General features: G+C 44.5%; 2 protein-coding genes across 3 annotated transcripts in view; one reads left to right on the top strand and one right to left on the bottom strand.

The window, feature by feature from the left end:
• XPR1 (xenotropic and polytropic retrovirus receptor 1) overlaps positions 1-22,212 on the top strand; it is a 105,919-nt gene extending 83,707 nt beyond the window's left edge. Inside the window, exons 8-15 of one of the 2 annotated variants that reach the window (XM_061451977.1) lie at positions 205-392; positions 626-805; positions 4,722-4,887; positions 6,540-6,731; positions 19,075-19,241; positions 19,522-19,661; positions 20,436-20,657; positions 21,885-22,212. In XM_061451977.1, coding sequence (XP_061307961.1) covers positions 205-392; positions 626-805; positions 4,722-4,887; positions 6,540-6,731; positions 19,075-19,241; positions 19,522-19,661; positions 20,436-20,657; positions 21,885-21,945 — 1,316 coding nt within the window. In that variant the 3' untranslated portion in view covers positions 21,946-22,212. Of the gene's footprint in view, positions 1-204; positions 393-625; positions 806-4,721; positions 4,888-6,539; positions 6,732-16,010; positions 16,268-19,074; positions 19,242-19,521; positions 19,662-20,435; positions 20,658-21,884 lie in introns of those variants that run through there. The other variant, XM_061451978.1, reaches the window with a different exon arrangement.
• LOC133268612 (regulator of G-protein signaling 16-like) overlaps positions 1-27,827 on the bottom strand; it is a 427,729-nt gene that overhangs the window by 25,080 nt on the left and 374,822 nt on the right. The window lies entirely within an intron of this gene.

Genomic DNA, 27,827 nt, shown 5'->3' with positions numbered 1-27,827 from the left:
TTTTCCCCAGAATACTCCTAAATGCTCTGACAGGCTGGGTAAAACTCCTCTACTTGCTGGAGTACGCAGGTGCCTATAAGTGCACCCTGTTTTCACAGGGTACAGCTGAGCATCTGAGAATGAGCATAAAGCGGTAGAGCACAGCTTTGTGTTGTGACATGACTTGTGCTATTGCTAAGGTCTTTCCTATTTTTTCTTTTCCAGGTGTGGCTTTTATAGAGGGACCAAATGTGTGGCCACTGGTGAGAATCTATCGAGGTGGCTTTCTCCTGATAGAATTCCTCTTTCTCCTGGGTATCAACACATATGGCTGGAGACAGGCTGGAGTGAATCACGTCCTCATCTTTGAACTCAATCCCCGCAGCAACTTGTCCCATCAACATCTCTTTGAGGTAAACAGAATAGATTGCAGGAGTGGTTGAGCTGTGTGGCATACCAGGAGGATAAATCCTGCATCATTTCCTGGCAAAGAGTTCTAATACAATTAGAAGAGGAAGTTGCTGAAGTCTGATTAGATTACAGGATTGAGCACTGCTCTCCCTTTTCTTATAATGAGAATTCATTGAGGATTTCAAAGCTATATTTTCATAAAGTATCTATGTGGTTTTTTTCTATCGTTTTGTAGATTGCTGGTTTCCTGGGCGTTTTGTGGTGCCTGAGCCTGCTGGCATGTATATATGGTAAATTCACCTACATTCCTATGCAGGTGAATCCACTCATCTTATATGGCTTCATGTTGCTTTTTCTCATCAACCCTACCAAAACCTTATATTACAAGTCCCGTTTTTGGCTGCTCAAACTATTGGTAAGTCTCAAACCTGAAATAATAAATAATTTATAAAAAATGCTGTAGCTGAGCAATAGCAGTTCAGTATATATAAATGTTACTAATCTTCAGGAAAGTAGGATGCTTATACCACTGTGCGTTCATAGAGCAGACCTGATACGGTATTGACTGCACATCACTGTTGAGCATGGTTTTACAGAAGCAACTTCTGCTTGTACCAGTCTATCATTATCTTTGTATTGCAGGTAGCTACTAGCTAATCTTCCTGTATACAGCTGTACGCATACTTTTGCACATATAGAAACACTCTGATGTATTTATTTTTTGTTCCTAAATTCAGTGAAACAGTTTGATCAGGTTACAGTGCTGTAAGGCAAGGTTGCATGGAAGCTTCTCAGCCCAAACTGAGTGAGTGGCAACATTGAGAGGATTCACTGATGAGTGGGAACCTTTGCAAAGGTTACTACTTATAAAATTATGTTCATGAGTGGGCTTTTTTTCACCAAATCTGTTTGTGGTCTTAAACTATTTATTTTAGACCCAGCTCCCATTTTCCAGGTAAGATAAATCTGGTAAATTGAATGTAAATGTGTGTGCTACTTCAGTGCTCTATTTATAGGTGGGAGGAACAAAAGAACAGTTTTCAAACATGTATGGATCATCAGTTTCTTCCCAAATGGCTGATTCACATGTTCAAGCCCACTGTGTATGCCCTGTTAAATTGGCTTTAATCAAGTTTATTCCCTCAATACCTTATTCTTGCTGCAACTGCTCAGAGAGCATTGGGTGTAAGAAGGTTTGGCAGGCTGATGCTATTTGTAGAATCATTTTAATGCCAGTTAAAACAATTAACTTTATCTGGAACATGACAATAACAAAAAATAGAAACATGCTTCAAGCATGAACATGCAGGTGTACACACAGCTACTTAACCTCTGTGTGCTTACCTCTGTTATTTTATTTACTAGCTAACTACTATTTCAGTTTTTCTTTTTTGCCTTCCAGCATTCAGCCATTTCTCATAGACGTGCCTTTAGTCCCAAGCCTCATTAGTCTTGCTGCTCTCCCTTGGTGGTAGGGGAAGCACTGGAAGTGCTTTAACCATGTGAGCAATATCTGTGCTAATTTATCTTATCTTAAGATATTATCTTAATATCTTAACAGGGTAAGATTTTCAGTCCTCACAGACCTCTTAGGCAGTTTCCAGTACCTGCTCTAGCCCACCTATCTCTAGACTATGCTGCAGTCTGTGATAGAGGCACATCTTTGAGTGTGCAGAGGCCAATTCATCCCAAGGTCTCCTGGGGAAAAATGCTTCATCAAAATGCAAGATCACCTTAATGGTGGAAAATGACACAGTACTTCTGACAGTGTGTTATGCGGAAGGGGAAGAAAAAGGCCAGACAAACCACATAAAGAGTAGCTGTTAGGCTTTTCTAATTTTATTGTGTGTAATTGGCTGGCTGGGTGTATTTTATTGCTCTGTGCAGTTGCCAGCAGCTATCTGGGTGAAAGGAGGTTTAAATAGTGCAATTCCTAGAGCTGTGCTGTTCACACAGATCTTGGTGAGCATTTTTCTTCACATCCTTAATATGTTTAATTTCCAGCCATAACAAAATATGACATAGCGGGTGTAGCAGAGCATTACTGGAACCTTCAATTTTTCTAGAACCAAACCAGGAGCATACTTCAGTGTGTTGTAGCATTTCCTGATGGATTGGGGGGTGCTTACTGCATCCACCTGTGATCATCAACAGCTGCTTGTTGGTTCTTCTGAGTGAGATCTCTTGATAATCCCTAAGGGACTGTAAGATATATCTGAATTGATCTTCCTCTGAAAAAAAAAAGTGTAATTCCCACACCAGCTCTTCTTTCTTGCCTAAGTACTTAGGTGAGTGTTCCTTTGCTGCCAGATGAGAAGCCCATGAGTGTGCTGTGTAGGCTGAGGGGAGCAGCTCATCAGGAGGAATCCAATCCGAGTACAGGGGGTGGCACAGCGTCTGTATGCCCACACTCTCTGCAGGGAGCCAAAATGGCAAAATAACTGCAGGGAGCCTGTCTGAGAGAGGTGAAAACCTAGGAAGTGTTTAGCTCCAGCTCAAGTATCTACTGTTTCAGCACTTACTGAAACCACAGCACCAGGAAGTCTGCTCTGACTGTGGAACTGTTGATATATAATTGCAACTGATTACTAGAAAATGAGGTTCAACTCCAGCTTTTTGATGACTTTATTCTTGCAGCCCATCTTCTCTGGAGGATGTTGCAGACACTCCTCAGCTGAGGATTGAGGAGTTACCTGTGGTACCTACCAGCAGACAGTGCCCTCCACTGCCAGCACCCTCTGGTAGCTGGGCTGCAACTCTAGCTGTGCCTGGGCAGCATGTGGCAGCAGCCAGAAACCACAGAGCCTGACGTGCAGGGTTAGGAGGGTTCAGATGGTAGCTTAGGCTCTTAAGGATAGTTCATTGAGCTGCCGGTGCCTTATCTAGGTCATGGACATATCTGCTGACTCCTCATCTGCTGTAGCATTTAGGTGGAAAGCTTCTACTTTTAAATTTTATGTTGTCATCTGGCATTGCCTGAGTGTCTCTCCGAAATTAATTAAATAACAACATGGATTTTATTATTTTCTTCTTTGTTTTTTCATTTAATTTGTTTTAGTCAGTCTTTGCTTATAATAAAAAAGGTCAGATGAAACAGGTAAAGATAGTATCAGGGAATGTTGGTAAAATGGAGGAAGGACCTTTTAAAAAGGAAAGCTGGGGTGGCTTCTCTGACCTCTGCAGAAGCTGTTCTGCAGCTGGACTGCTTTGAGGACAGACCTCTCTAGTGGCTGGCCCTGTTTTGAGCCTTTGTAATAGGTTCCGTCCTTCAGCACAGTGCTTTCTGGGTCAAGATCCATATCTGCTTTATGCCACTAAGTCTTAATATCCCCTATTTGGCTTTGAAATTTAGGACCAGAGCCTTAAATTGACATTAAAAGCCAGTGGGAATGGGTCAGTCTGTTCCCTGTAAGGTTTCTGTAACTGTGTACCCTTTAGGTTAATAAGGAGAGCAATATAAAAGATGAGTGTTAGCTTGTGCTTTCATTAATTTAAAGATTCATAAATCTCTGAACTACCGGATGGTGCTGGTGCTGTCTTTTTGAGAAATTGGCCTTTAGTAGCTATAACTAACTGGGTAGAGAGAGTTGTAATCAAAGGTAATGGACCATGAAAACTATCTGGTTTGAAAGTAGCAAAACTGCTGTTAAGGTTTAGAGGGAAAGTGGACTGGGATTGAGAGGGAGTCTAATTGACAGTCAATGGATTTCCTCTGCCCTTTCTTTAACTCTTTCCCTGCTAGAGGCATGAGCAGATTCAGCAGTAACAATTTTTGCTTTTTTCAACTTCTAACACCAAAGAATAACTAATGTGTTAAGTGAACTGAACCATGATCAGAGTAATGGCCATGCTGAGGGTCTATAATCTAACTGAAATATTAAGGGTGAGGGAGAAGGTAAGTGTGGAAGATGTCAACAGACACTACATAAATGCCTGAAAGAAAGCACTGATCAAAACGAGGAGCAACAGGAGAAATGGAGATTGGAAGTTTCTGTGAAAGAGCTTGGTTGGAGGAGACTAGGCTCTTCTGCCAGTGGGGAGGGAAAAAAAAAAAACAAACAAACAAAAAAACAAGCCCAAAATAACAACAACAAACACCAAAAAAAGCAAGGGGACGTGAATGGTTGCATGCAGAGAGGAATGCAGGAATGTTACTTGTACTAAAAGTGAGGAGACAACTATCTTTTTTTGTGTCAGTGGGAGCAAAAGGTCAGCAATAAATCTTCAAGCTTTTCTGTGATTTCCCATATTTGTTCAATGCCATGATGTCCTGCTGTTGCATTCGGATGTATTTGACACTGTTATGAATTATTCCTTTTTCTTCCTGACAGTTTCGAGTATTCACTGCTCCCTTCCACAAGGTAGGCTTTGCAGATTTCTGGCTGGCTGATCAGCTCAACAGCCTGGTCGTAATACTCATGGATCTGGAATACATGATCTGCTTCTACAGCTTTGAGGTTCAGTGGGAGGATAATGCTGGACTTCTGGCAAATACAGGTAGAGTAATGCTGATGACCTATTCAAATACAATCAAAATGATCTGAAAAAAACTGGCAAGGCAGCTTCATAATTATATGTCTTTTTGAAGAGGGCTACCAAAGACATAGGGAACTAAAATAATTTGTGTTTCTTGTAAACACAGTGTTGGAGAGATTCTCCCTTTCTTAATTCCATCCAGAGAAACTGAATTTCACATCAGTGTTCATTTCCTAGTCCAGTCATATGTCAGATGCAGCACTTCTTGATTGGAAAGAGAAATCCATTTTCCTGGCATTGCTGTTTTCTTTCATAGTAGTTTAACCATGAATTTGTTTTTAGCCTGTTCCTCTTGCTCAGCATCAAAATGAGTTGCATGAGGTTGTTAACCACAATTTGCTATGCTGTAGCCTGCTTCTTACAGGCCCCATCAAAGTACCCTAAAGCAAGAGAGGATGGAGAAACTTCCTTGTTAGTGTCACCCCTTATTCAGTTAGAGTTGATGCTGTGATGCCAGGGTTGTGCGTGCTCTGTCTCTTCTTTCTAGCCAGAATAACCGCAGAGTTGGCACATGAATTTTGACTTTGGCCTTCCCGGTGGCAAAATAGTACCTGTCTCCTCCTGGATCAGGCTGTTGTCTTTTCATTTTAAGCAGTGACTGCTGGCAAATTGTGTTGTCTGATGGTTTTGACACCTGCCGAAAGAATTTGCAGTATGCTTCAATAAGCATCAGTGTTCTCTTTGTTCTTCAAATCTGCCTGATCTGTCTCTTCCCTTTAAGACAGTGTTGCAAGTAACTAAATATTTATTTATTAAGAACAAATAAATAGAGCAACTGAGTGGATATCAACTTGTCCTTTTCCAATAGAAATAGTAGGATGATAGCACAGTGCTTTGGGATAAATATCAGCTAATAACTTGTCTTCATTATTCTGAATAAGTTGTTTGTTAATGGAATGTTTGGTTTAGATGTGCTCAGCATGACAGAAAGAGAATATGGCATGCCTGGGGGTTCCAAGCAAAGCTGGGTCTTTCCTGGTCATTTCCTCAAACATCAGAGCATATGCCAAATACTGGCATAGTCATATTGGCATAGTTGTCTCTCACCTCAGTTGTTGAAGCCAGGGCTTAAAACATAAAAAAAGAAAGGGGTAGCAAAACAACATATTGAAACATGTTTTGTCCTATTGCAATATAAAAGAAAAATGGGTCAAGGACATCTTAGGCAAAGTAGCTTTTTTGAGCTGTCCCACAGAGTTTGGAAATGCTTTCCCATTTATGCACAAAAATTCAGTGCCGAAGGCCTTTTATAATTCCATTCTTAACTGATTATTAACAGTACTGCCAACAGCACAAAATAAATTTAAAAATAGATTATTTCTGATCTTGTTGCATGTTAGTTACACCGGCAGCGGTGAAGGAGTTAGATGATGATCTGTCTGAATGTGTTTATTGATGTCATGTCACGTGAATACCTCCGAGATGGAATAAAGAGCTTTAGGATACTTCCTGGTGATGAGGAGCTTCTCACTGTTCTGGATGTGTGTGTGCCTAAATATGAGACATCGATGGGAAGTTGCTCTCGTATCAAGTGATAATATTCTTACAGAAGGGAAGACAATAGGAGTTCTTAAATTTATTAACTCTTTGTCCCTGAAACTTTTTTCTTGCAGATAATCAGATTTGTTACAGCTACTCCTACGGAGTGAGAGCAGTTGTCCAGTGCATCCCTGCTTGGTTGCGATTCATCCAGTGCCTGCGCCGTTACCGTGATAACAAACGGGCCTTTCATCTGGTTAACGCTGGAAAATATTCCACCACCTTCTTTGTGGTGACATTTGCAGCCCTCTACAGCACTCACAAAGGTATTGGTTATTTTGGAAAATCCTTTGCAAGTCATGGGAATTGTGGTTTACATGAGAGAAGCTCAGAATTTGACATGCCATTGAAGCATGAACTTTTGGCATCTGTGAAACATTTCAGTGGAAAGGCAAAGGCCTGCCTAGCTTGCAAAGAGTAATTTAAAGTCTTCATTTAGGTATTTTTCACATACCTGGTCCCCTTAGAACTGCATTTCTGGAGTGTGAGAGGATTTTGAGGTTTCTCTCCCCAAAGGAAAAAATGGAAATACCTGTCAGTTTTTGCTGTCAAGGAGGTTGAATAGGAGATGAATACGGAGAGAACATAGGAAAGACTTCTCCCTTACTATTCATGAGTAGCTAACCTGCATCATGTAAATAAAGCTGGTCCATCATTCCTGGATGTGGAGAAATGTACACAGTGCCATGAATTGCGCTCTCTGGATTTTCCGGTGTGTTTCTATTCGTGCTTTATTCTGCAGCTGTTAGGGAGTTGTTTCCAATCCATTTAACTGCAGATTGAGCTCTGATCCCTGAAGTTCCCCATCTCCTTGGAAACAACAATTACTCGATTCTACTCTTGTTCTGAAGGAAAAAGCTTTTAGTTTCTGCACTTAAGGCAGTCACCCTGTGTTTCATTGTTCTGAAGTCCTAAAAGCTGTGTTCTTTTATTTGAAAATATATGCCTTCTATATTTTCAGAAATTAGCAGCTGCACACGCTCATGACCAATTACTTATCCTGAACTATGATTGTGGCAGAGCAGGGAAAAGTGTTCAAGGCATGCTGTTTTTTTGATGGGTAGCAGGGTTATTAGAAACCTTCCTGTGGCCAAGAAATGGCTGTTTTAACCTAGCTGGGCCTGATGATAATGTTTGTCAAGCCTTGTATTTTAATGGCAGAGAAGTGCATTGGTGCAAGCTGGCTGAAAGCTGGAAGTTGGACACTCTGTCTTGGAGGTACACGCAAACCTGGTGTGGGAGCATCAGTTGTGGATGCAGTGCCTGGCCCCTGTGTGCATCTCCTCCCCGCTGCTGTGCCCCTGGAGCTTGTTACCATTTTAACTTGTTTGCTCAGTGACATTCCGCAGCTCTTCATTTTTAGCCCTGCAGTCCAGTTAGTCACCACCGCCGAACCCCAAGATGAGACAAATACAAATTGCCTGGCTATAGTCACTGCTTATATGCTTTATATACAGTGCCTGCTTTGGAGAGGCTGACTAATGCTTCTCCTTCCTGGGGGTGGGCACTCTGGCAGAGCCTTCTGTGGGAAAGGTTAGGGTATGTTTGGAACCAAGAGGAAAGCCAGCATCTGTCAAAATGTCCTGTTGAGGAGTCTGACCTCTTTCTGCTTCCTGTGAGGTTTGCTTCCTGCTAGCATCACTGGTCATTGTTCTCGTTGCTGCCATACATAACTGTTGTCTGCTCTTCAAGTCTGGCAGGGAGTGGGTTGCAATGATGTGTTTATGAGGTAAGCACAGGGCTTGCTCCAGTTGCTGAGAGTTCTTTGTGACTCCCAGCTTTTGCCTGTCCAGTTTTGTTAGTGGAAGTCAATAGCATGTAGTTGTTGGTATCATACAAAATAAATGGGAAGCTTTGCGGCCTTTGAAAGTTAGACATTAGCACACATTTTGTCAATGTTACTTTGCCTGGGCTTGTAGCCACTTTTCAGAGAGCTGCCTAAAGACCTTGTTGTGTCCTTTCAGCCCTGTAGGCCTGTTCCCATCCTTCCATAAAAATGCACTTTGTAATACTCTGTACCAGTTAAGAATCCAATTTAATCTGTGTGCTTTACATAGATCCCCAGTTCTTTTTGAACTTGGAATCAGATGGTCTATCATCAAGTTGTTATGATGTTACTGTTGAAAATAGATGCACTGCTCGCCCACACCTTCTCTATGTCTGCCTAAGGATAGCAGAGACAAACACCAGTCCTTACCTACAGAACATCTGTTGGGGGCTAGCTGCTTCCTATCAAGAAAGCAAGCACTTCCCAAAACAAATGTCAGTTGGTAAAGATCCTTGCTCATTAAACCTGCTCTAAATTACAGTAAGCAATGAACCTGTTAATTGCTGGGGTAACAAAAGTTTTATTTCAACCATCTTTAGGACCTGTGTTTGCAAGCCTATGACTTATACCCCTGGCATGACAGCTTTGGCTGCCAGGACAAGAGGGTAATTGGCAGGCTTTTCCTGGGAGGTCAGGTAATGCACACCAGTGCCTGTTTTCCACTTGGGAGTCCTGGGGACATCTCAGCCCTCTGAAAATGCTTGTTCTCCCTTCTTCCTTTGAACATTGAAAAACTTACAGCTGGAATTATGCGGGTAGGAGGGTTTGTTGGCATTGAAAGCCAGCTAATTCTCATAAAGTGCACTTACAGCATTCTTGTGCTGTGTTTTCATATGCTTGCTGGAAAACAACCTGAGCTAAACAAATGTTCAAATGCCACCTTATTATGTTACATGATGTATGGTGGTTCTGGCCATATGTGATACTCCCTTCTCCAAGCCTCCTGTAGTCAAGTTTCCCCCACCCCCCAGTAACACAGTGTGCTATGGGCTTTTGATGCGTATCTGTGTTTCACCAATATGTCACTGTTTAATAATTCATAGTGCTCAGGCAGTACATAATTCTGATTCTTTCTTCCTTCGGTGATGTCATTTCTTTCCTTTTGCTCCTTTATTTAACTGCAGAATGCAATTTTCTCTGCTAATTGCAGTTGGGGTGTTAGACTGGTAAGACATCAAGGTAAATTCTCTTAGGTTTTCACTTCCAAACATCAATGTTATTGTGCCAGGACTAGACTAGTTTTACAGAGTTAACTCCAAGCTATCATCTCTATACTCAGATATCATTTAAATTAGTGAGGCTGAAGTGAGAGTAGCTACCCCATAAAATAAGACCAGAGCAGGCAGCAGTAGCATGGACAAGTGTCAACTCAAGCTGCCCACTTCAGCACAGCTCAGAAGCACCACCACATTTCAGGGATGACAGCAGCAACCCAAGGGCAACTGTTGCTGAGCTCCCAAAGGAAGAATTCTCAGTATTTTTATATCGCTCAAAGGAATGAGAAGCAAAGGCCGCGTTCTGTAAATATAGTCCTGCGGGGTGTGTTAGCACAGGCAAATGAGGCATATCTGTAACTCTAAGCTACCTAGCAACTGGAGTGCATGCTGCCGGTCCCTTCCTGCTCACAGCATGGCCAAACAGAAGCCTTTGACTCAGCTCTTTCCTTGCCTTGCTTTGCACTAAGGAGTTCAGTGCTGCCTTTAACTTCCCTGGCAGTGCTGAGTAGCTGTCCCCAGAGCTAGCCAACTGAATATTACATTGCCTTATTTAAGCCGTGTGGAAACCTACCTGGTGCTGGGGAAACAATTATGCCTGAGTCAGCAGCAGAATATTTACCCCGAGTGCAGTGCTATTTTGATGCACAACTTTTTGCAGTGTTTTCACTCTGCCAAAAGCAGATGTGCGTACTTGCGTACTGTGACAAATGCACCAGTGTAACTGCTACCACCTCAAACCAGCTTATCCTAATATTCCACAGGGATCCCCTCTTGTATAAAGTGTTTGCATTTAGGGTGGTACACTGGCATACCTAGAATAGCCAGCCTCGGTTTCATTCCTCATTCAGACCTGGTTCAGGCTTTGTAGGAAAGGATTATTATATTTAGGTGTTCAGCTCTTATGAGAAAGAGTGTAACTGGAGTTGTTTTGTACTGTAAGAGTGACGATCATGTTTTAAGCTTTATGCATGATTTATGCTACAATTTTATTCTTTACAAAATGAGACAAATCTTGGTTTTGCTATTGTCTGTCAATTTTCTCTTACCTTGTTGCCTTTTGCTCACATGGTGTCATCAGAAATATCTGACTCACACAGAACACAGATTTGGCTTCTATGCTGGAAGAACTGAGCTTCTTGAGTGCTTTGTACTGTTCCACCATTTCCTGGTTTTGTGGGATTTGCTGTTTCAGCATGAGCATTTGTGTGTTTACCTTGTTTTTTTTCAGGAATGTATTACTGAACTTAAGCGCAAGTACTAGATTCAAATTGGCTAGTTGGGAGTTTATCTTTTTAAGTTTTCATTGTCAGCTTGATTTACACACCTTATTCAATGAAGTACTTGTGGTCTGGATAGTGTCCAGCTATTTATTATCCTCTGAATTATACCAAAGTTTTAATCCACATGGCCTGGAAACTTAAGTAAGCATCAGTTCTTCCATATCACTTCCCATACCCTTTCCAGTTACTCCATGTGACGACTGAACACTGTCTGTCATCAGCTTGGAAGTGCTGTGGAGAGCCTTAGGTTGGTCTAAGATAATGTAACTGCCATGCACTTTCTCATTAAACGGCCCAGGAAATTGATAGTAATTAAAAATACAGAAGTTGACTAAATAGGGCTGTCTCTAAAGAGTAGTGCTTCTGTGTTCTCATCATTGCTTCAGAAGCAGGCTTCTCTGATGAAATGGTACATAATTTGTTTTGTTTAAAGCCAGTGTAAGAGAAAACTGTGAAACTCCTTGCTTTGCCACGGAATAGAGATGTCAACTGCTTAAGACAAGAGCCATCCTTCGATTAATGGGCTTTTGCAGGAAGGTGCTGGACCATGCCTCACTAATAGGGAGGTTCGACCAGGTCTGACCAGATGAAGATGAATGGGGAATGTGCAGCTGCTTGAAAATACAGTGAAAGATTTCCAGGTCTTGTAACTGCTGCCAGTTCCTCATTAATCATAATGGCTTCAGTTGTTACCAGTGGTGATACCGGCTGGCGTAGCCAAGTTCATGGTGGAGCAAACCACTGGTTCTCCTGCAGTCTGTCCTGCTGCAGCTCCCTGAGGAGGAGCGTGACTTCCAGATGAAAGATGGTGATGCACGGCAGGAAGGGGGGTGGGGAGAGGATGGTGGTAACATCAAACTTGCACTGGTTGCTGCAGGAGGGTAGCTGATTGTACCTTAGCTCTGCCGGCTGAAGTACTGGGAAGTGTGTTGTGTCACTGAGCCCTTGTTGCTACCATATTAGTAACTGCAGGGTGCAACCCCTGTGGAGTGAATTTGCTGGTAAGTGGAATAATAATTAACTGTGATCCTAAATGGTTACAGCAGGAGATGAGAACAAGTTGATGTGAGAACTGGGACTGTGTAAAATGACTTTTACACAAACCGGACATCATTGCAACAGCTTACAGTACTTCAAATGAGAATTTCATTTCTAGGGAATGGGATGTGAGGCAAGGTAAAATAGCTGGACATTCAGAATTCAAGTAGACTTTTATTTTTAAATTTAAAGGCAAAACAAAAACCAAGCAACATTCACAAAAGAATGAAGTCAGTAGCATTTGTGAGATCCTGTTCAATAGCTTATCGCTTGTGTGTTCCATCTCTCCACCTCTTTCTCGGTGCTGGAAGAGCTGTCAGCACTGTGGCAAGCAAATAATTTGATTTAGGTGTCAGAAGAGCCTTATAGAGTGCTCAGATTGACCTCTTAGAAGTAAAACAAACTTTGTAATGGGATTAACTGGCTTTTTTCTTAATACTTGTAGCTTTTGCACAGCTTGCCTTAGCACATCATAGTGGCAGTTCTATCAGGATGATTATTTGGAGCCAAAACGTGCAATGTCTGTCACATTGCTGTGAGCTAGGATGAATTTTTGTCTGAAACCCTGTCATCTCATGCCCAGGAGGCCTTCAGTAATGAGTTGTGTTCATTAGCCAGTCTTTCTGATCCTTTCCATTGGAGCAGCAGCAGCAGCAGTGTCATTTAGTGAAGACTTGGAGGCATTGCCATGGGCAAACATTTCCATTCTGGCCTCTGACCCCCTCCCAGCTTTGACATGGGTCTCTGCAGCACTCTGAGCAAGCCCTGTTTCTCCATGCCAGCTTGTTAGCTCCTCTAATTGCTTAGACACCCATCCCAGCGATGGTGCTTCAGAGTGGAGCCAGGAAGGGTGAGGAGCACCCGAGCAGGGCTGTGGTAGGACCACTGTGGCGGAGGTTCTGGCAGAAGCTTCCTTGCTGGCAGCCTGGGGTGAGTGGGGAAGGGGAGAGGAGACGGCAGCCTGTGCTTGGCGGGGAGCCTGGGAAGGAGTGTTAAGTTTCGGGAACTGACACCACACCCTGAACGTCAGCACAAATGAGGCATGAAATCCCACCGGGAAATCTTCCCATGCTTTGTAGTTCTGCAAATGTCAAGCGGGACATTCCTGGTGCCGGCAGCCGCGCTGTGGGGGAGAGGCAACCTCAGCACCCTGCTGCTGCATGATTCATGCGTTTGCTTCTCAAGATTGCAGCTGAGAAATGGATTTTAATAGCTGGGATTTGGAAAGTGGACTAATGGTACTGTTTGTATCGTTTAATATACTTTTGTGTTAAAGATGGCAGGAACTCTGATGGGTAAGGTGTTAAGTAAAAAGGGTGGCACTTAAGAGGGGGAAGCCTGACTTTTTTTTAAGGAATATTTCAAGAAAAGCAAGTGTCTGTATGAGAAGCAATTTCCCTGTCAAATGTGTGCAGGTCTGGAGTTCTCTGGTGCTGCAGAAATCTAGATGTGATCATCTGACATCTGTATTTTTAATTTTGATCATTTTTTCATTGCTGTTATACTTTGAAGGAATCTGCTTTTGGATCTCAAGCGCTATAGAGGTAGCAGATGATGTTGTGTCCCAGTCCCTAGATTGCCTAAAGAAGGCCCTGGTTACCATGCTGTTTATTTCTGATTGTGAATCCAAATATTCTTATTAGTGAGACTGCTGGCAAATGCATAGGTTGGAAACTCCATCTTTCTCGAGGTAGCAATTGAACATCCCCTAAAGAACACTTAAATGCTAGAGAAGCCACCGGAAGAATCATGTCAAATCTGTCATGACTGATAATCTTCCTTCTGTTTGCAATTAAATCACATTCTTTTGTTTGTGAGAGACAAGCAATTAGATTGCTGTGATGTCTTGAAATTAGACACAGTTGTATCATCCTGCAAGCCCAGTGCAAGCCTACAGAGTATTTTTAGTCAAAACATGATTTGGGGTTTTCCCTGCTCTACAAATGTAGAATCTAACTAGAATAAGAAACGAGATTTTGCCTCCTGACAGTTCTTCACTGTACTGTATCCTGATATTTTGCTTTAAATTGTGCCTGGAGGCTAAAGCAGAGGTTTGCAGAATCTAATGGGAAGGTTGTTCATACAAAATGGTTGGTGTTTGACAAAATCCATCAGCCCACAATGGCGAGTCCTCCATGTGCTCCTCCAGGTTATTTGCCTTTTTACTGCATCAGGGCCACTGTCGTGTCATGGCTCTGTCATTGATCAGTATTAGAAAGTGGTACATGCTGGCTGAGCAGAAAGGCAATGCTGCTGCTATTCCCTCATTAAGACGTGTAATTACTGAGGGAGTGGTAATACTGCAGTTCAGTAAGGTGTTAGCCAAATGCTCTGGGGTGTCATTCTGATGACAGTTCTTATATAGATAAGTCACTTCTGCCTGTCACCGCCCTCCCGTTCTGTGCTGGGATGGAGTTAACGGGCAGATGTCATCTCCAGGATAAATGAGTGACAAAAAGTATATGCTCAGTACTCTAGTGTCTGTGTTTGGCTAGCCTACTGTAAATATATGTATTCTTGTTTTGGTTCGGTTTAAATCTGTGATTGAAAGGCTGGTCACCAAAGGAGACTGAATTTGGTGTGCCTTGACCAAGAGGTTTTTAATTGATGCTGGAGGCAGAACTGCTCTGGCTGGATCTGTTTTGTCTGATGTAGCGGGGCTTACCTGACTGTGTTTCCTGATAACCTCATGCTTCTTACAGCTTTTATCACAGCTTTCACCATCAGCAGAAACCATGCATCAGGACTGCTTATCGAGGGCCATTGTGCTTTTGTCCAGATCTTCAATAATACATGTCATTGATTTTTTTTCTGTGTTGAATACTATATAGTGTTTACATTCCACAGAATCATTCAGCCGGGTAAACAGATAGTATTATTTGGAAGAAAAGTCAATATTAACTGCATTCAGGATAGTATTTGCTGTCTACCTTTGATGGAAAGCCACCTTTCTCTTGCGTGTGTTTAGAAGGGGCTATAATTTCTGTGGAGTAGTATTCTCTTAGAACACTAGTCAGATACTGTGTCCCCTGGGGCTGGTTTTGGGATCCAGATATTGTCCGTTAGCAATTTTTGCAGGCAGTAAATTCTGCTGCTGCAAGTGCCTCTGGCTGTTTTCTGGCACTGTGGCCATTCACAGCTTCAGTTCAGAGGTGGAAGTCTTCCATTATTTATCTAGTTGACCTTCTGGAGCAATTTGTAGGTGTATTTGTGCAGTGTATCTAGTGGAATTGCCTTTAATAGGGTAACCTGAGAATGCTAATGGAAATTCTGTGGTGAAGGTTGCAAATGGCTCCTGTGGTATGCTGTCTCCCATCACCTTTGCAGCAAGTGGAGATGGCAGGGCACTATGAGCTTGAATAGCCTCTGACGCTGCTGAACACCTCCAGGTTGCAGACATGGTAATGTGAACATGTACTGAAATCTGCCTATCAGCAGGGAGGGTGAAGCTGTGCCTGCAACGTTACATACAGGGGTTTTGTGCTGGTGGTGTTTCATCCTGCATGTGCTGTTTTGAGTAAATCTAGCTTAGGAAATTGTTAGATGGCAGTGCCCTTTGGAGTGTCAAGTAGAAAGGTCCTTCGTGTACCTCTTGCTGGGTGGACTGGCTGTTATGCTGCTGAAGGATTGCTGCAGTCCCTGGGATGTTGAAGAGTTGGGGTTTTTCCCTCTTGGAGAGGTTGAGATGTACCATGTGTCCAGAGTGCTTCCCTCATCCGGAGACTATCCCTTGCTAATGATTTTTGGTGGTTTCTGGCACATCATTAAACACAGGATGAAACAATTCCTGCTTAAATAGACCCTGGCATTATCAAACATATGCACAGCTATGAATCGCTTCTGAAGAACTGGGAGGCCAGGAGTAGATGGAGCCTCTGGACAGAATATGAATGCCTTGATTTTCTAGCCCCTTGAGCAGCACTGAAGAGGGCTACTAGAACCAGCCAGTGGAGACTGAGATATAATTGCTTGCCTAGAGCAGTAACATATTTCTGTACACCAGTTGAATACCAATGAGGACAGAAGGAAGGAAGGTATCAAACAGAATTGCATGCAGGAGGAACAGGAGGATTAGTGATTAAAGGAAGGAACTCAAAGGCCAAGGCTGAAGACAATGGGCTAGTTCTGATTAGAGTGTTTTACCAGGGAGTGATTTGGATTTTTAATGATTTTTTTTTTCAGGAGATGAATGAATTGCAGAGACGGTTGGTGAGAAAGCGAGCAGGAGCAAGGGGCAAGCAGTGTGACCCCAGGTGCCACTGAAAAGACTGCTGCAAAGGGGCAGGGAAAGGGAGTTGACACCAGGATAACCTAACTAGAAGCAAGCATGTCCTTCTGAGTTTGATGAGGTTAATGTCACAAGGTTTCTTACTTGGGCCTTTTTTATCCCCATACTCCTCCTTTCTGTAATTGCACACAATAACCTTTAGACAATTTAGGTTGAAATAGCATGAACCTTTGTGTTGTGGTTTAAGCCCAGCTGGCAACTCGGAACCACACAGCCGCTCACTCACCCCACCACCAATTCTTCCTCCCCCCTTTCCCAGAGGGATGGGGAGGAAAATCAAAAGAATGTAACTCCCATGGGTTGAGATAGGATAGGAGCAGTCCAGTAACTAAGATATAACACAAACCACTACTGCTACCACCGATTATAATAATGATAAGGAAAATAAAAACAGAAGGGAATACAACCATTCACCACCCACTGACCGATACCCAGCCTGACCTGAGCAGTGATCTAGCCCTGCTGGGTAACTGCCCCCAGTTTATGTACTGGGCATGACATGCTGTGGTATGAAATACCCCTTTGGCTAGTTTGGGTCAGGTGTCCTGTCTCTGCTTCTTCCCAGCTTCTCCTCCTCCCTGGCAGAGCATGAGACTTAGAAAGTCCTTGGTTGGAGCATTACTTAGCAATAACTAAAAACATTGGTGCTATCAGCATTGTTCCCAGGCTGAAAGTCAAAAACACAGCACTACACCGGCTATTAAGAAGGAGAAAAACGACTGCTACTGCTGAACCCAGGACACTTTGAAATCACCTGCCTATGTAATTGCCAATTTAGGATACAATTTTGATAGCCTCTTACATAGATGATAGTCAGGGCCAGACTGACCTCTCTGTTACCAGAGAACTCCAGAAGAGTGCCCAATAATGCCAATTCACTGTTCTTCAGCCCAGTGCCTGCGGGGCATGGCTCATGCCAGGGATGTGGCCAAAGGCATGGCAGTGAATGGTACTGTCTGTGCTGCCTTCTGCATGTCTGCTTCATGATGATGTTGAGCAAGACTCGGTTTGCTTGAATTAGGAAAAAAAGCCTCAAACCAGACAGCATGACCTATGTCTTCAAGTCTAAGCTTCTGATAGGAAACATGCGGCTTCACAGGGTAGTTATTAAAGCACTTAACCCGTTAATAGTCTCTGAATTGTCATTTAGGATCTGGTAGTGAGAACTAAACATGGAGATCTAATGAGCTAGAAATAATGTTGGAAAGAACAGGCTTAGTGTCTCTGAGTCACTGAATGTCAGCATCTGCCTTTTCCTGAAATAATGTAGTGGAGGCTTTGGAGGGGCTGATGGGGGAGAGTGAAATCTTGCAGTACAGCCGTGATTGCTAAGCTCCAAAACCTCACTTCTGTCCTGCTTTTCTGTAGGCAGCTGCACTTTAAAAATGGATCAGAGAGGTGGTTTCAAAGCAGCAGCATTAAGGTACCTGGGCATCAGAGCCCATATTCTGCAGGACTTGTGTGCCTGCTCCAAGGTGACGTCATGGCTCTGCAGCGGCAGTGGTGGATGATGCGATGCTAGACCTGTCACTGGGTAAAGCCGAGCCACAGGGGTATTTGAGGTAGTGCTCAGAGGATTCCAACCCTGCACAAAAGCAGGGAAGGTAATCAAGCCTGAGAGCTACAGCAGGTCCTGTGTCATTTTCCTCTGTGATGTGAAGCTTCAGTGCAAACAAGCTTTGCTGCATAAGTGGCTTTAATAGGTTTGCTTTAGGGGGTGTGTTTTGAAAGGAGAATGAGACTGTGTATTTGACCTATATCCTGCACATCATGTCCAGAAAGCCTGAAAGGCATAATGTGAGGAGTGTACTCTTTACACGATGCCTTTCATTTTCACCTCCATTAATTTTATTGGATTGCTGCATTACATTTATATTGTAATTGTCAGAAACAAAAGGGAAAAAGAGGGCAAATTGTCTTGTTGCTCCCTCTGTGATGAGCTTCGGGGATTGTGTTGCTATAAAGCCACATATACGGACAACACTGTTGTCAATTAATGTGGCATCAGGTTTGGACTGAACACGTTACAGCTTTTTTGTACTGGAAGCGTTATTTGCTTTGTTAGAAAGAATCAGTGAATGAGCAATTGCAGGAGCTGCATAGAAAGGAGAAAAGACTCCTGATAGCAGCGAAATGCAAAGTGTCTCAGCCTTGCAAAGCATTATAATGTGGTTTAATTTTATAAACTTTGACCCAGATTTGCTAATTAAAAGCAAACAGAATTATGTGATCTGTTTGTTTTTACCCAGCCAACTGATGCAGGAAAATTTAGCTGAGTTGAGCAGTGTAGCCTTTTCAGGGGGGAATGGGAAACAACTTGGTGGTGAAAACATATCCGCAGGTGAACAGACGTTGGGCCCATAGACCTGTGTTTCACAAAGAGGAGTTCTATATGAGTATTTAAAACTCCGTACAGAGATTTCTTCAGTTTATGCATATATGTCAACGTATTGCCACCTTCTTGCTTATTTTCCCCTGCCACCACAATCTCTGAAATGGCTAGTGGAAATTTCTGTGCTGCCCATCCTTTTTCAGGCTCTTAGTGCACTAATTCACAGTTGTTTATGCAAACCAGAATATTTTCTTACGAATCCCTCCTAACTGAGCACTGCCTCATTGCTTTTTCCTTTGTACAAGCCTGTCCTTTGTGAAATACGGCCCTGAGCTTCCACCTGCTGTTCAGAGTCAGAATGGCAGGTCTACCACTAGTTTCAAGAAAACGAGATATTAGGGCCGATTTCAGTCCCAAGTGTAAAATGTTGAATGAGATGAGAGTAAAATGTAAGTGACAATATCAGGCTGGTCCTGGTAAGGCTTTTGGTTTGATTCAGGCTAGCTAGCCTGATTTTCCCAGAACTTGAATAAAAAGGGTGTTATTTCCACTAATCAAATCAGCCAATTTTTAAGAAGCAGTCTGCTTTAAGTTGTACAGAATTGTGCTGTTCTTCTCTTTTCCAGCTAAAAACCACAGTGACACCCAAGTGTTCTTCTACCTGTGGATTATCTTCTATTTCATCAGCTCTTGCTATACCCTAATTTGGGACCTGAAGATGGACTGGGGTCTCTTCGACAAAAATGCTGGTGAAAATACCTTTCTTCGAGAAGGAATTGTCTACCCACAGAAAGTGAGTATACTGCCTGCTTTTACATTGGGAAAGGCTTTAATATTTTAACAAAACTTACTGAGTTTAGAGCATGTTCCAGTTAGCCACTGGTGCTTCTGAATGCTATGAGCTGGGGTTTTCTAGCAGTAGAGTTCTTTTGTTTCAGAGAAATTGTTTCATGCTGTAAACTTTTCCAGCACTTGACCAGCAAGTTTTGTATCTTCCCAAAGGCCTGAAGAGGTCTCTCTTGTATGCAGAACATGTACAATGAGATGTCCTGTTTGTCTGTCTTGTTCTTCAGGCATACTACTATTGTGCCATTGTAGAAGATGTGATCCTGCGTTTTGCGTGGACCATCCAGATATCCCTCACTTCCATGCAAATATTTCCATACGCTGGGGATATCATTTCTACTGTATTTGCCCCACTTGAGGTATTCCGGTAAGGCTGCCTGACTGAACAGTTCATTTATCTTTTCCATTTGTGTTATTTGTATAATAAGATCAGCTTGATGGGAAATGCCTTGGATGTGGAAGGTACTGGTCCTTGAAATGGAAGACTAGGTCTAACAGGAATGTTTAATCCCAAAGAGTGAAGAAAACTGGGGAGCTCTGTTGCAATGTGGGGTGGGTCCTTCATAACTGCATTTGCAGTTTCTTCTAAACTTGGACCTAATCCTGAGGGTTTTGGGTTTTTTGGTTGTTTGGGGTTTTTTTTACTGAATTTCTCCTTAAAATGACCTGGTGGAAATTTCACTGGATTCTCAAGGTCACAATTTTAAAATCTCTGCATCTTTTCCAAACGTAAATTTGGATTCTGCATCATCGGTCTGGATCCTATACAGTTCCAGGGCTCTTTATATGTACTCTAGCTGGAAACCCACCCCAAAGCTTCCTGACAGGAGCAAGAAAACTTGAGGCTGAATCTCATTTACCTAGTTGGTGGAGGTTGCTTTAGCTTGTAACGCCTGGTGCCTCCATGCTGTCCAGACAAGGGCTGTCATCATTAGGACAATGAATAAGCCTGTCAGAGGTGGTGTTCTTAAGAGAGCTGGCAAGATGTTGTAGCAGGTGCTGCTGTTTCGCTTGTACTCCCAGCATGTTCCCAGCAGCACTTTGGTCAGTGAGAAGAGTCAGTGGTATCCAGGTGCTTCACCAAACAAGGGCAATGTAAAAATGGAAACAAATGGGTAATTTTGCCTTTTTCTCCATCCAGGAGATTTGTGTGGAACTTCTTCCGTCTGGAAAACGAGCACCTGAACAACTGTGGTGAGTTCCGTGCCGTGAGGGACATCTCCGTGGCACCACTCAACGCTGATGACCTGACGCTCTTGGATCAGATGATGGACCAGGAAGATGGTGTACGAAATCGCCGCAAGAACAAACAGTGGAAGCGCAGCCAGAGCGTGTCCTTGCGCAGGCCTCGTCTTGCTTCACAGTACGTTTTGCCTCTCCTCCAGTGCAACAAACCAAATCATACATTGCAGCTGTTCTTAATGTGTGGGGGCCGTTTATGGACTGGGTAATCATGTGAAGATCTCAGCCAAAATAGTCATTCAAAGGGAGGACAGGTCCAATTAGTAAACAAATGTGCCTCTGACTGGGGGTCAGTCCATCCTCATCTTGGAGTTCTGGTAAACCACTGGAAAAGGGAGCTCCCTTTACAAGACTTTCCTTCTGCAAAAATAGCTGTAGCAGTCGCCAGAGGTTATAAATGCAAACCTAGAGGAGAGGTTCTCTTCAACTGGCCATTTCCATGCTTCAGACCATCCCAGGATTTCAGTTATCATTAAGGTTTCATATGTGAGATCTCAGACTCCTTCCTCTCTCAAATCTGAACCCATGCATTTTTTTTTTTTTTTCCATCCATCATTCTTGCACCCTGAATTTTCCCCACCTTGCACCGCAGCTCCTGAACCTGTTGACTGCATACTTTCACTGCGGTGCCTATGCTCTGAGCATCACAGAATGCTCCAGTATCCAAGTATTACTTCTGTCCCAGCAGCATAGCTGCAGAGGGCTGCCCTTTGGCCAGGGAGCAAGCTTGGGCTCCCCGGGGATGCCGAAGCAGGGCTTGTCAAGACTGTTGTGCAATCCCTGCAGCACAAACCCCTGTTGCATCACTGCATGGGAGGGGTGGATGGGAGGAAAAGGAGGCCATGGCTGTCACGCAGAGTGCCCTGGCCTGAGTCACAGCCCTTGGGCCATGCTTGTCTTTCATCTGTGTTGGCTCCGAGTACATGGATGTGACCAGTACCAACCAGCAGAGACTGAAGAACTTTATGCAGAGGGGATGTGGGCCTGCTGTGACAGTATTCTGTGCGGAGGTGTGGATGCAGTGCCACAATGGACCCGGCCGCTGTGGGTGCAGCCTGGCAGAGGGCATTGTCTGTGCACACAAGACGGCTGGCAGGGTGGTGTGAGTCATGCCACGGGAGGAGGATGCTGGGGGATGGATGGGTCATATTTATAAGGCTCTGCTATTCTCAAGGAGAGTGGGAGTGTGAAACAGTTCCGGCAGTCTGCTTATTCCCTCTCCATGTAAGAAAGACTACAACACTCCCCCTAACCCTCCCCAAATGCACTGTGGTTTTACTGTCTGCATGTAGTAACAGATATTACTTCTCTGCAGTGAGTGTTTTCTGTTTTTCTTTTATTTCCCCAGATCCAAGGCTTCTGACACTAAGGTATTGATAGAGGACCTAGCAAATGAAGTGAACACATGAGATGGCCACGGTCTCTTATTCCGCATTCTTTGTTTTCTCATTCTGTTCACCTCTTCCCCAAGTAACCCAATCTCTGGTACAGTTCCATCTGAAAACAGGAGAAAACACTGAACATGTTTTCCGAGCTCTTCCAAACCAGATCCTATGGACTCCAACAAGCTCACTGTGTTACATTTCTTTTCTTCTGGGTTAATTTTAATGTTCTCTTTTAAAACAATAAAATATTTTACTTTGTTTTGCCAATAAAGAGGACAGTTCAGGAAAGAAGGATTGTTTACAGTCTCAACAAGGACATACAAACCTATCTGGATAACGAAGCATCATAGGGACTCCCTCATGGGACAGTACCGAGAGCACACTCGGTTTCTGCTTGGCCCGGTTTTGACTGGTTGAAACCGGACTTAAGTTTTTAAATCTGATTTTGTTTGTTTTGGTTTTTTTCCTTCATATCCAGCGCTGAGGCACTGGCTGCACTTGCAGGGAAAGTGCACTTAGAGCAGTATCTTCATTCATGAAGCTACTTTTTAATTTGATGTAACTTTTCTTATAATTTTTTGGGAATATGATGTATCTGTTGCATATAGCTTTCACATTATTTATGAAACTTAACAACCATACGAGAATGATTTTGAGTCCTGTGCAATGAAGGTTGTAATGGGAAAACAAAGCTGGGAATATAGATGTAGATCTCCAGGGCTGTGGAGTTATGCCCTGCAAATACCCTCTCGTGAGAAAACTTTCACCTATGTTTTACCTTTTCTCTCTTTCTTTCTTTTCAATTTTATTTTAAACCAAAGTTTCTGGGTTTTTTAGTTGCTGCTACTGCTTCTGAGCATGTCTTGTGCTGGTTCAACGCCAACTTTCCATGCAGCTGTGTGAAAGTAGTGCAGATGATGCTGTGGCCCTTTTGAAAGGAGAGTTGGGTCTTGCCAACAGTGCAAAAAAAGCTAGGTCAACAAAGGCTTCAGAACTTCATTCTCCAGATCAGAAAGTATTTTTCAAAGCCTTAATAATCCTTAAATGGCACGAGGGCATCCCATACTGAGCAGAGGGCTCTTCCAGTGTTCTCCTGCAGCCCAGTGCAGTGAAGTGGGACAAGGCAAGGAGGTGATGGTGGGCTGGGAGAGCTTAGCAGGCTGGGGTTCAAGACTGCTGGCATGTTAGAGGGCTGCTGTGGAGCATGGGAAGGACTGTGTTGTGCCCACCTGAATGGGGAAGGTGAAACTGAAAACAGCTTTCCTCATGGCTTCTGGTTTGGCAAAAAGCCTCCTTTGGGTGCTGCCCTGTGGCTTGGCTGCTACTTGTGCTCCTTGCCATGTCTCACTAGAGCCCCACTGTCCTTCCCCTGGCACAATGTGTGCTCCCTGCCCTCTTGCAGCAGTACTGGTGGTGGAGCTGGAGCTGGGTTGGGTTGACATGCCTGAGGTCCCCAGGACTGCTGCCCTCCCCTCAGCCCGGCTCACAGCTAGGACTGCAAGGCAGGGGTGAAACTCTTGAAGTAGGATCCTCATACTGATGTCTGTCTGGTGAATCGCCTCTAGTTTGGGCAATGGAATTTTAGGAATCTCTGCTGAGTTGCTGTTTGGTGGTTTGTTTTTTAATTAGCTAATAGCATGGTTTCCCACACAACTGGTACATTGCATTTTTTCAGTTTGCCTGCTGTGCCTCTTACCCGGAGGAACTGAAGAAGGAAACTTGGCTCTCTTCATTTAATTGGAAATAGATTGTTAGAATTCATTGGTGATGAACCTGTGCCCCATGCCAGGCGGAGGGCAACACTGCAAACCTGTAACTGCCTACACTTCTGTGATGTGCTCTCAGCTTACAGAGAAGCTGTGAGGGACCTGCTGGGAGATGCCTCTGTTCTGTCAACGGTTGGGTAGTGGCGTAGCTGCTGTCCGTTGTGGTGCTCCTCCTCGCATCTCCTGCCACGTCGGTCTGCTCCAGTGGGAGGGCAGCTGGACTAGCTGGCATTGTGCTGTTCCTTCTTTCTGTGCCCAGGAGCCTGTTTCCCTGTATTTAACTCCCTTAGGTTTGTTGTTCATACTTAAGTGGAGGGTTCCTGTTCATATGGAAGTGGAGTCTGAGATACAAAGCCCTTAAAATATTTCCATTTCTGAGTTTGCGTTGCAGCAGTTGTTGCCATGTCCAGACCTTGCATAGGTGTTTCCAGTGAGGATGGTGGAAGATGAGTGAAGCCATACCTACCCAGGAGAGTGTCAGAGGAGGGCAGCTGTACCAGGGGAACAGTCCAAATAAGCCTGTGGCGTTATTTAAGCACGTGGTTCTTTATAAACAGGAACAGAGTTTTATTGGCAATTCTTCCTTTCAGACGGAAGGAAAAATACCGAGAGAGATTTTGAAGTGATGCCAATCCCCTGGGAGCACTCTGCCTTCCTCAGCTGGGCTGGGAGGAGCAGCCATGGCTGGGTGGCCTGCATCCTGCCTGCCTGCTGCTGCAGTGTCCCACCACCTGCTTCCCAACCTGGTGGGGAGGGTCAGGTTGCAAGTAATTAAACTCTTATTCTGTAGCTTACCCAAATCCTCATGGGAAACAAGCATTCCGTCTGCCTGCTCTGTTCCTTCCCTTCCCTTTTTCTCTGTCTTTGCTGGCGGGAGAAATCATGAAAAAAAGGGAGGCGACGTGCTACAGCTAGCAATTGTTATGTCCTGATGTAAAATACCATCCCTTTTGGCAGTGAAGATGTTCTCTCAGGGGAGCGTAGCCCGAATTCCCAGAGGCATGGCTTAAAAAGGCTCCCAGCGCCCTGGCGCTGTGTCTGCCTGTTCCCTCCCTCCCAGAGATTTCTGAGAAATCAGGCATGCAGATTCCTTCTGAGAGGGAGTGCTAAAGCCAGGATGGCTCCATGTCTGCGAGAACATCTGGCCAATAAAGGGAGACCTAATGAAGCAGAGCAGATGGTGAGAGAAAATAGCCCCGTCGCTCCTTGTCATCAGCCTGCGTGAGGATGGCGGGGGACAGTCCAGGGTGGCTTCACTTTGTGACCTGGCTTTGCTTATGGGTGCTTGGAAACACTCCTGGATGGAGAAGAACAGCAGGCTTGCAATCCAAAATTATGGAGAGCACAGTTAAAAAGGAGCCGTTTTGGGAGTTTTTATCCAACGCTTCAGTTGCTGGGTATAGCTGGATGGAAATTGGAAGAAGATGAGCCAGATGCTTTGGGCTGGCTGAAACCCTTGCAGATGGTACCGTCTAAGAGGAGTGTGGCTGCTGACTTTTGGAGATTCCCTTTGGACTTAGGTCTCCATGCTCATTTCCTGCTGCGTTCCATCCTTCCTCCTCTTCCAGGGATTTTTGGGTTGCAGGAGGGTAGGGTTTTCAGCATCCGGAGTTTATTTGCTAGCTGGAGTTCTCTGCATGGCTTTGAGAGTGTATCTCCAGAAACTCTAGGTCCCCCTGCTTGGAGAAGGCAATGCCATGTGCTGGGGGTGCACACTCCTGGAGGGGCAGTAGGGCAGGCTTGGGCTTTATGGACTTGGCAGGCAGGAGCAGGAGTTGCTCCGTCAATGGAAACCAATGCTGTCTCACCACGTTATAAAAGAAACGCATCTGCGGCACTCATGGCTGCAGCCTGTATGATTCAAATAAGCTCCTACCTCTCAAATTCAGGCGCATTCCCAAAGTCAGCTGTTGCTCATTCCTATGCCTTTCCCAGCCCTGCTGCTGGCCCTCCTTGTTCTTCCTGTGTCTTTGCTTTTTGTCTGAAGCCAGTGATATGCAGGGTATGAAGGGGTGACTGCCAGCAGCCTTCAGCATGAACATCCTGGGGAAGGGAAAAGTCTCTTGTGGATCAGAGTTGGATCTTGCTGCTCTTCCCTAGTAATAACTTGTGCTGCTTATTCTGCCTCCTAGATGGTGCTCAGCCACTGCAGCTGTGTGGGAGGCAGGGAGGGAAAGCACGGTCCTTGGCTCAAGAGGTAGCAATCCCTGGGGATTTTACTGTGGATCTTCCAAGGAGCAAGGGAGATGGTGCAATGCCTTTGAGTTTTGTCTGTTTTGAACAGCCGAATGAATTTGGCCTCGTACTGCAAGGATGCTGCTGCATACTGCTTGCCATGGCTCGGTGTATGCCCCAGACTTTTGGGGGGGCTTGTGGCCCTGATGTTGGATCATCATGCTGGGATGTGCCCTGGGATGGGGCATAGCTTGGCTCCCATTGAGAACACAACAGCCACTTTGCTCATGCATTGCATCCTGGCCTTATCTCCTCCCTCCTCTCTTCCATTGTTCTGCTTTGCACTCACAGGGGGAAGATGATCTTCTGCCTTAAGCATATCTTTTTTTAACTAACACTTTTATTCCAGAAGGTGATTGGATTTTTTTGACTCCTTGGAAAAGAGAGAGGCTGGAGCTCCTGGGGGAAGAGTGGAAAAATCCATGCAATAACTGCAGCAGTCACAGCTGGGCTCAGTGGCTGTCACCTCATCAAACCTTGCCTCCTTTACATGACACCATCCTAAATACCACACCTTGGGACTAGTTGTCATCCTGCCACCACTGTGCGGTTAAATTGATGTATCAGCATCCCTTGGGGGCCTCAGTCCCTGCTGCAGCATCCTGGCTGCAAGAGAAATACAGGTTTTGCAGGGGGAGGAGAGAAAAGGGATGGTCGTATTGGGTGCACTCAGATGCTGATGCTCAAGCCCTATTCCTAGTTGGAAGCTGCTCTGGCCCCAACACAACTGTACCACGGTGGGCAAGAGGCGCCAACTCTGCCTGGGGAGATGCCCCATGGCCTGACAGCCCCCCAAGCTCTAGAAACCAAATTACAGACTCTTTGCTCCAGAGGAGAAATTGGGCAGCCTGGTAGAACTTGTGATGACCTCTCTGTCCCATGGGTCCTCCTGGTGAAGGATTGGCGTTTGGAAGGGGGCTGGGGTGGAAATGCTGAAGTTCCCCCCTGGTTCCTGCTGCCGCCTTCCTCTCCCCCTCCCCACTGTGTTGGTCAAAATGATCTTTCTATGAAGCCCTGTAGATGTCAAAAGTAATTATGGAGTGTGATTAGTCCTCTGTGGGTGCTTGCTTTCTTTCCTTCTCCCTTCTCTTTTGCTATCCCCTTCTCCACTCTTCTTTTTTGGCTAAGTGGAAAAGGTGAGGACAAAGAATTGCTGCTTGCTTGGACTCATGATGTATCTGTAACTGCGCTATTAGCTGTCTCCTCTTTCTCCCCAAATGGATATAATTTTGAAGTGTGGAATACCCTTCTTGATAAGTAGGTTTTAAAAAAACTTAATGCACAATGTGATACTGTTTCATAGTTTCTAGGTGGTTGTATAAAGCAAAGTTACTGTGATTGTGTTTTTCAAAGGAAAAAGTGATTGGTTACTAAATCTGTCCTTTTTTCATTATTACAAGCTCTTTGTTTTCCAATGATCTGATGGCTCTTTTGTCCCTGGTCTGTGTGTGTTTCTTCTCATGTCCCATGCCTGGTGCCACATTCACTCACAAAGTGTTTGCTTCCACTGCTCTGTAAAGATGCTGCTCTTGGGAGCTCTGGGCTGTTGCTGGTGGCTGGAGGTGAGGGACTTCTGTGTCCTGGGAGGAGGGGAGGTGCCTGGAGGAGGGGGATGTTGGAAAGGGGTTGGAGGTGGGCCGGAAGCCTTCTAAGGGAAGTGCTCAGGGCTCAAACCCAACATGTCAGGGGGTGGTCCTGGAGGAAACCTGTCCAGGCTGTGCCATACCAGCTAAAGGCTCTTGGTCCTTCTGAGAGCTTTCAGTTGCTTCTCTCCGGCTTGTCTCTGGTCTAAGGTGGTTGGTGTCCTGCCTGCACAGTGGGTGACCAGAGGCTGAGCAGCCCAACTCTGGGTTGCCTGGGGTCTGTGCTTTCATTTTGCTCTCTTAAATCTCTTCATCATCTCTT

Source organism: Pezoporus flaviventris, unplaced genomic scaffold (genome assembly GCF_033815535.1).
Source record: "Pezoporus flaviventris isolate CSIRO_AGI_PZ_B2104156 unplaced genomic scaffold, CSIRO_AGI_Pfla_v1 ptg000013l, whole genome shotgun sequence".
NCBI classification, from domain to species: Eukaryota; Metazoa; Chordata; class Aves; order Psittaciformes; family Psittacidae; genus Pezoporus; species Pezoporus flaviventris.
The sequence above is the reverse complement of the archived record's forward strand: the minus strand, read 5'-3'. Positions and strand labels throughout refer to the sequence as shown.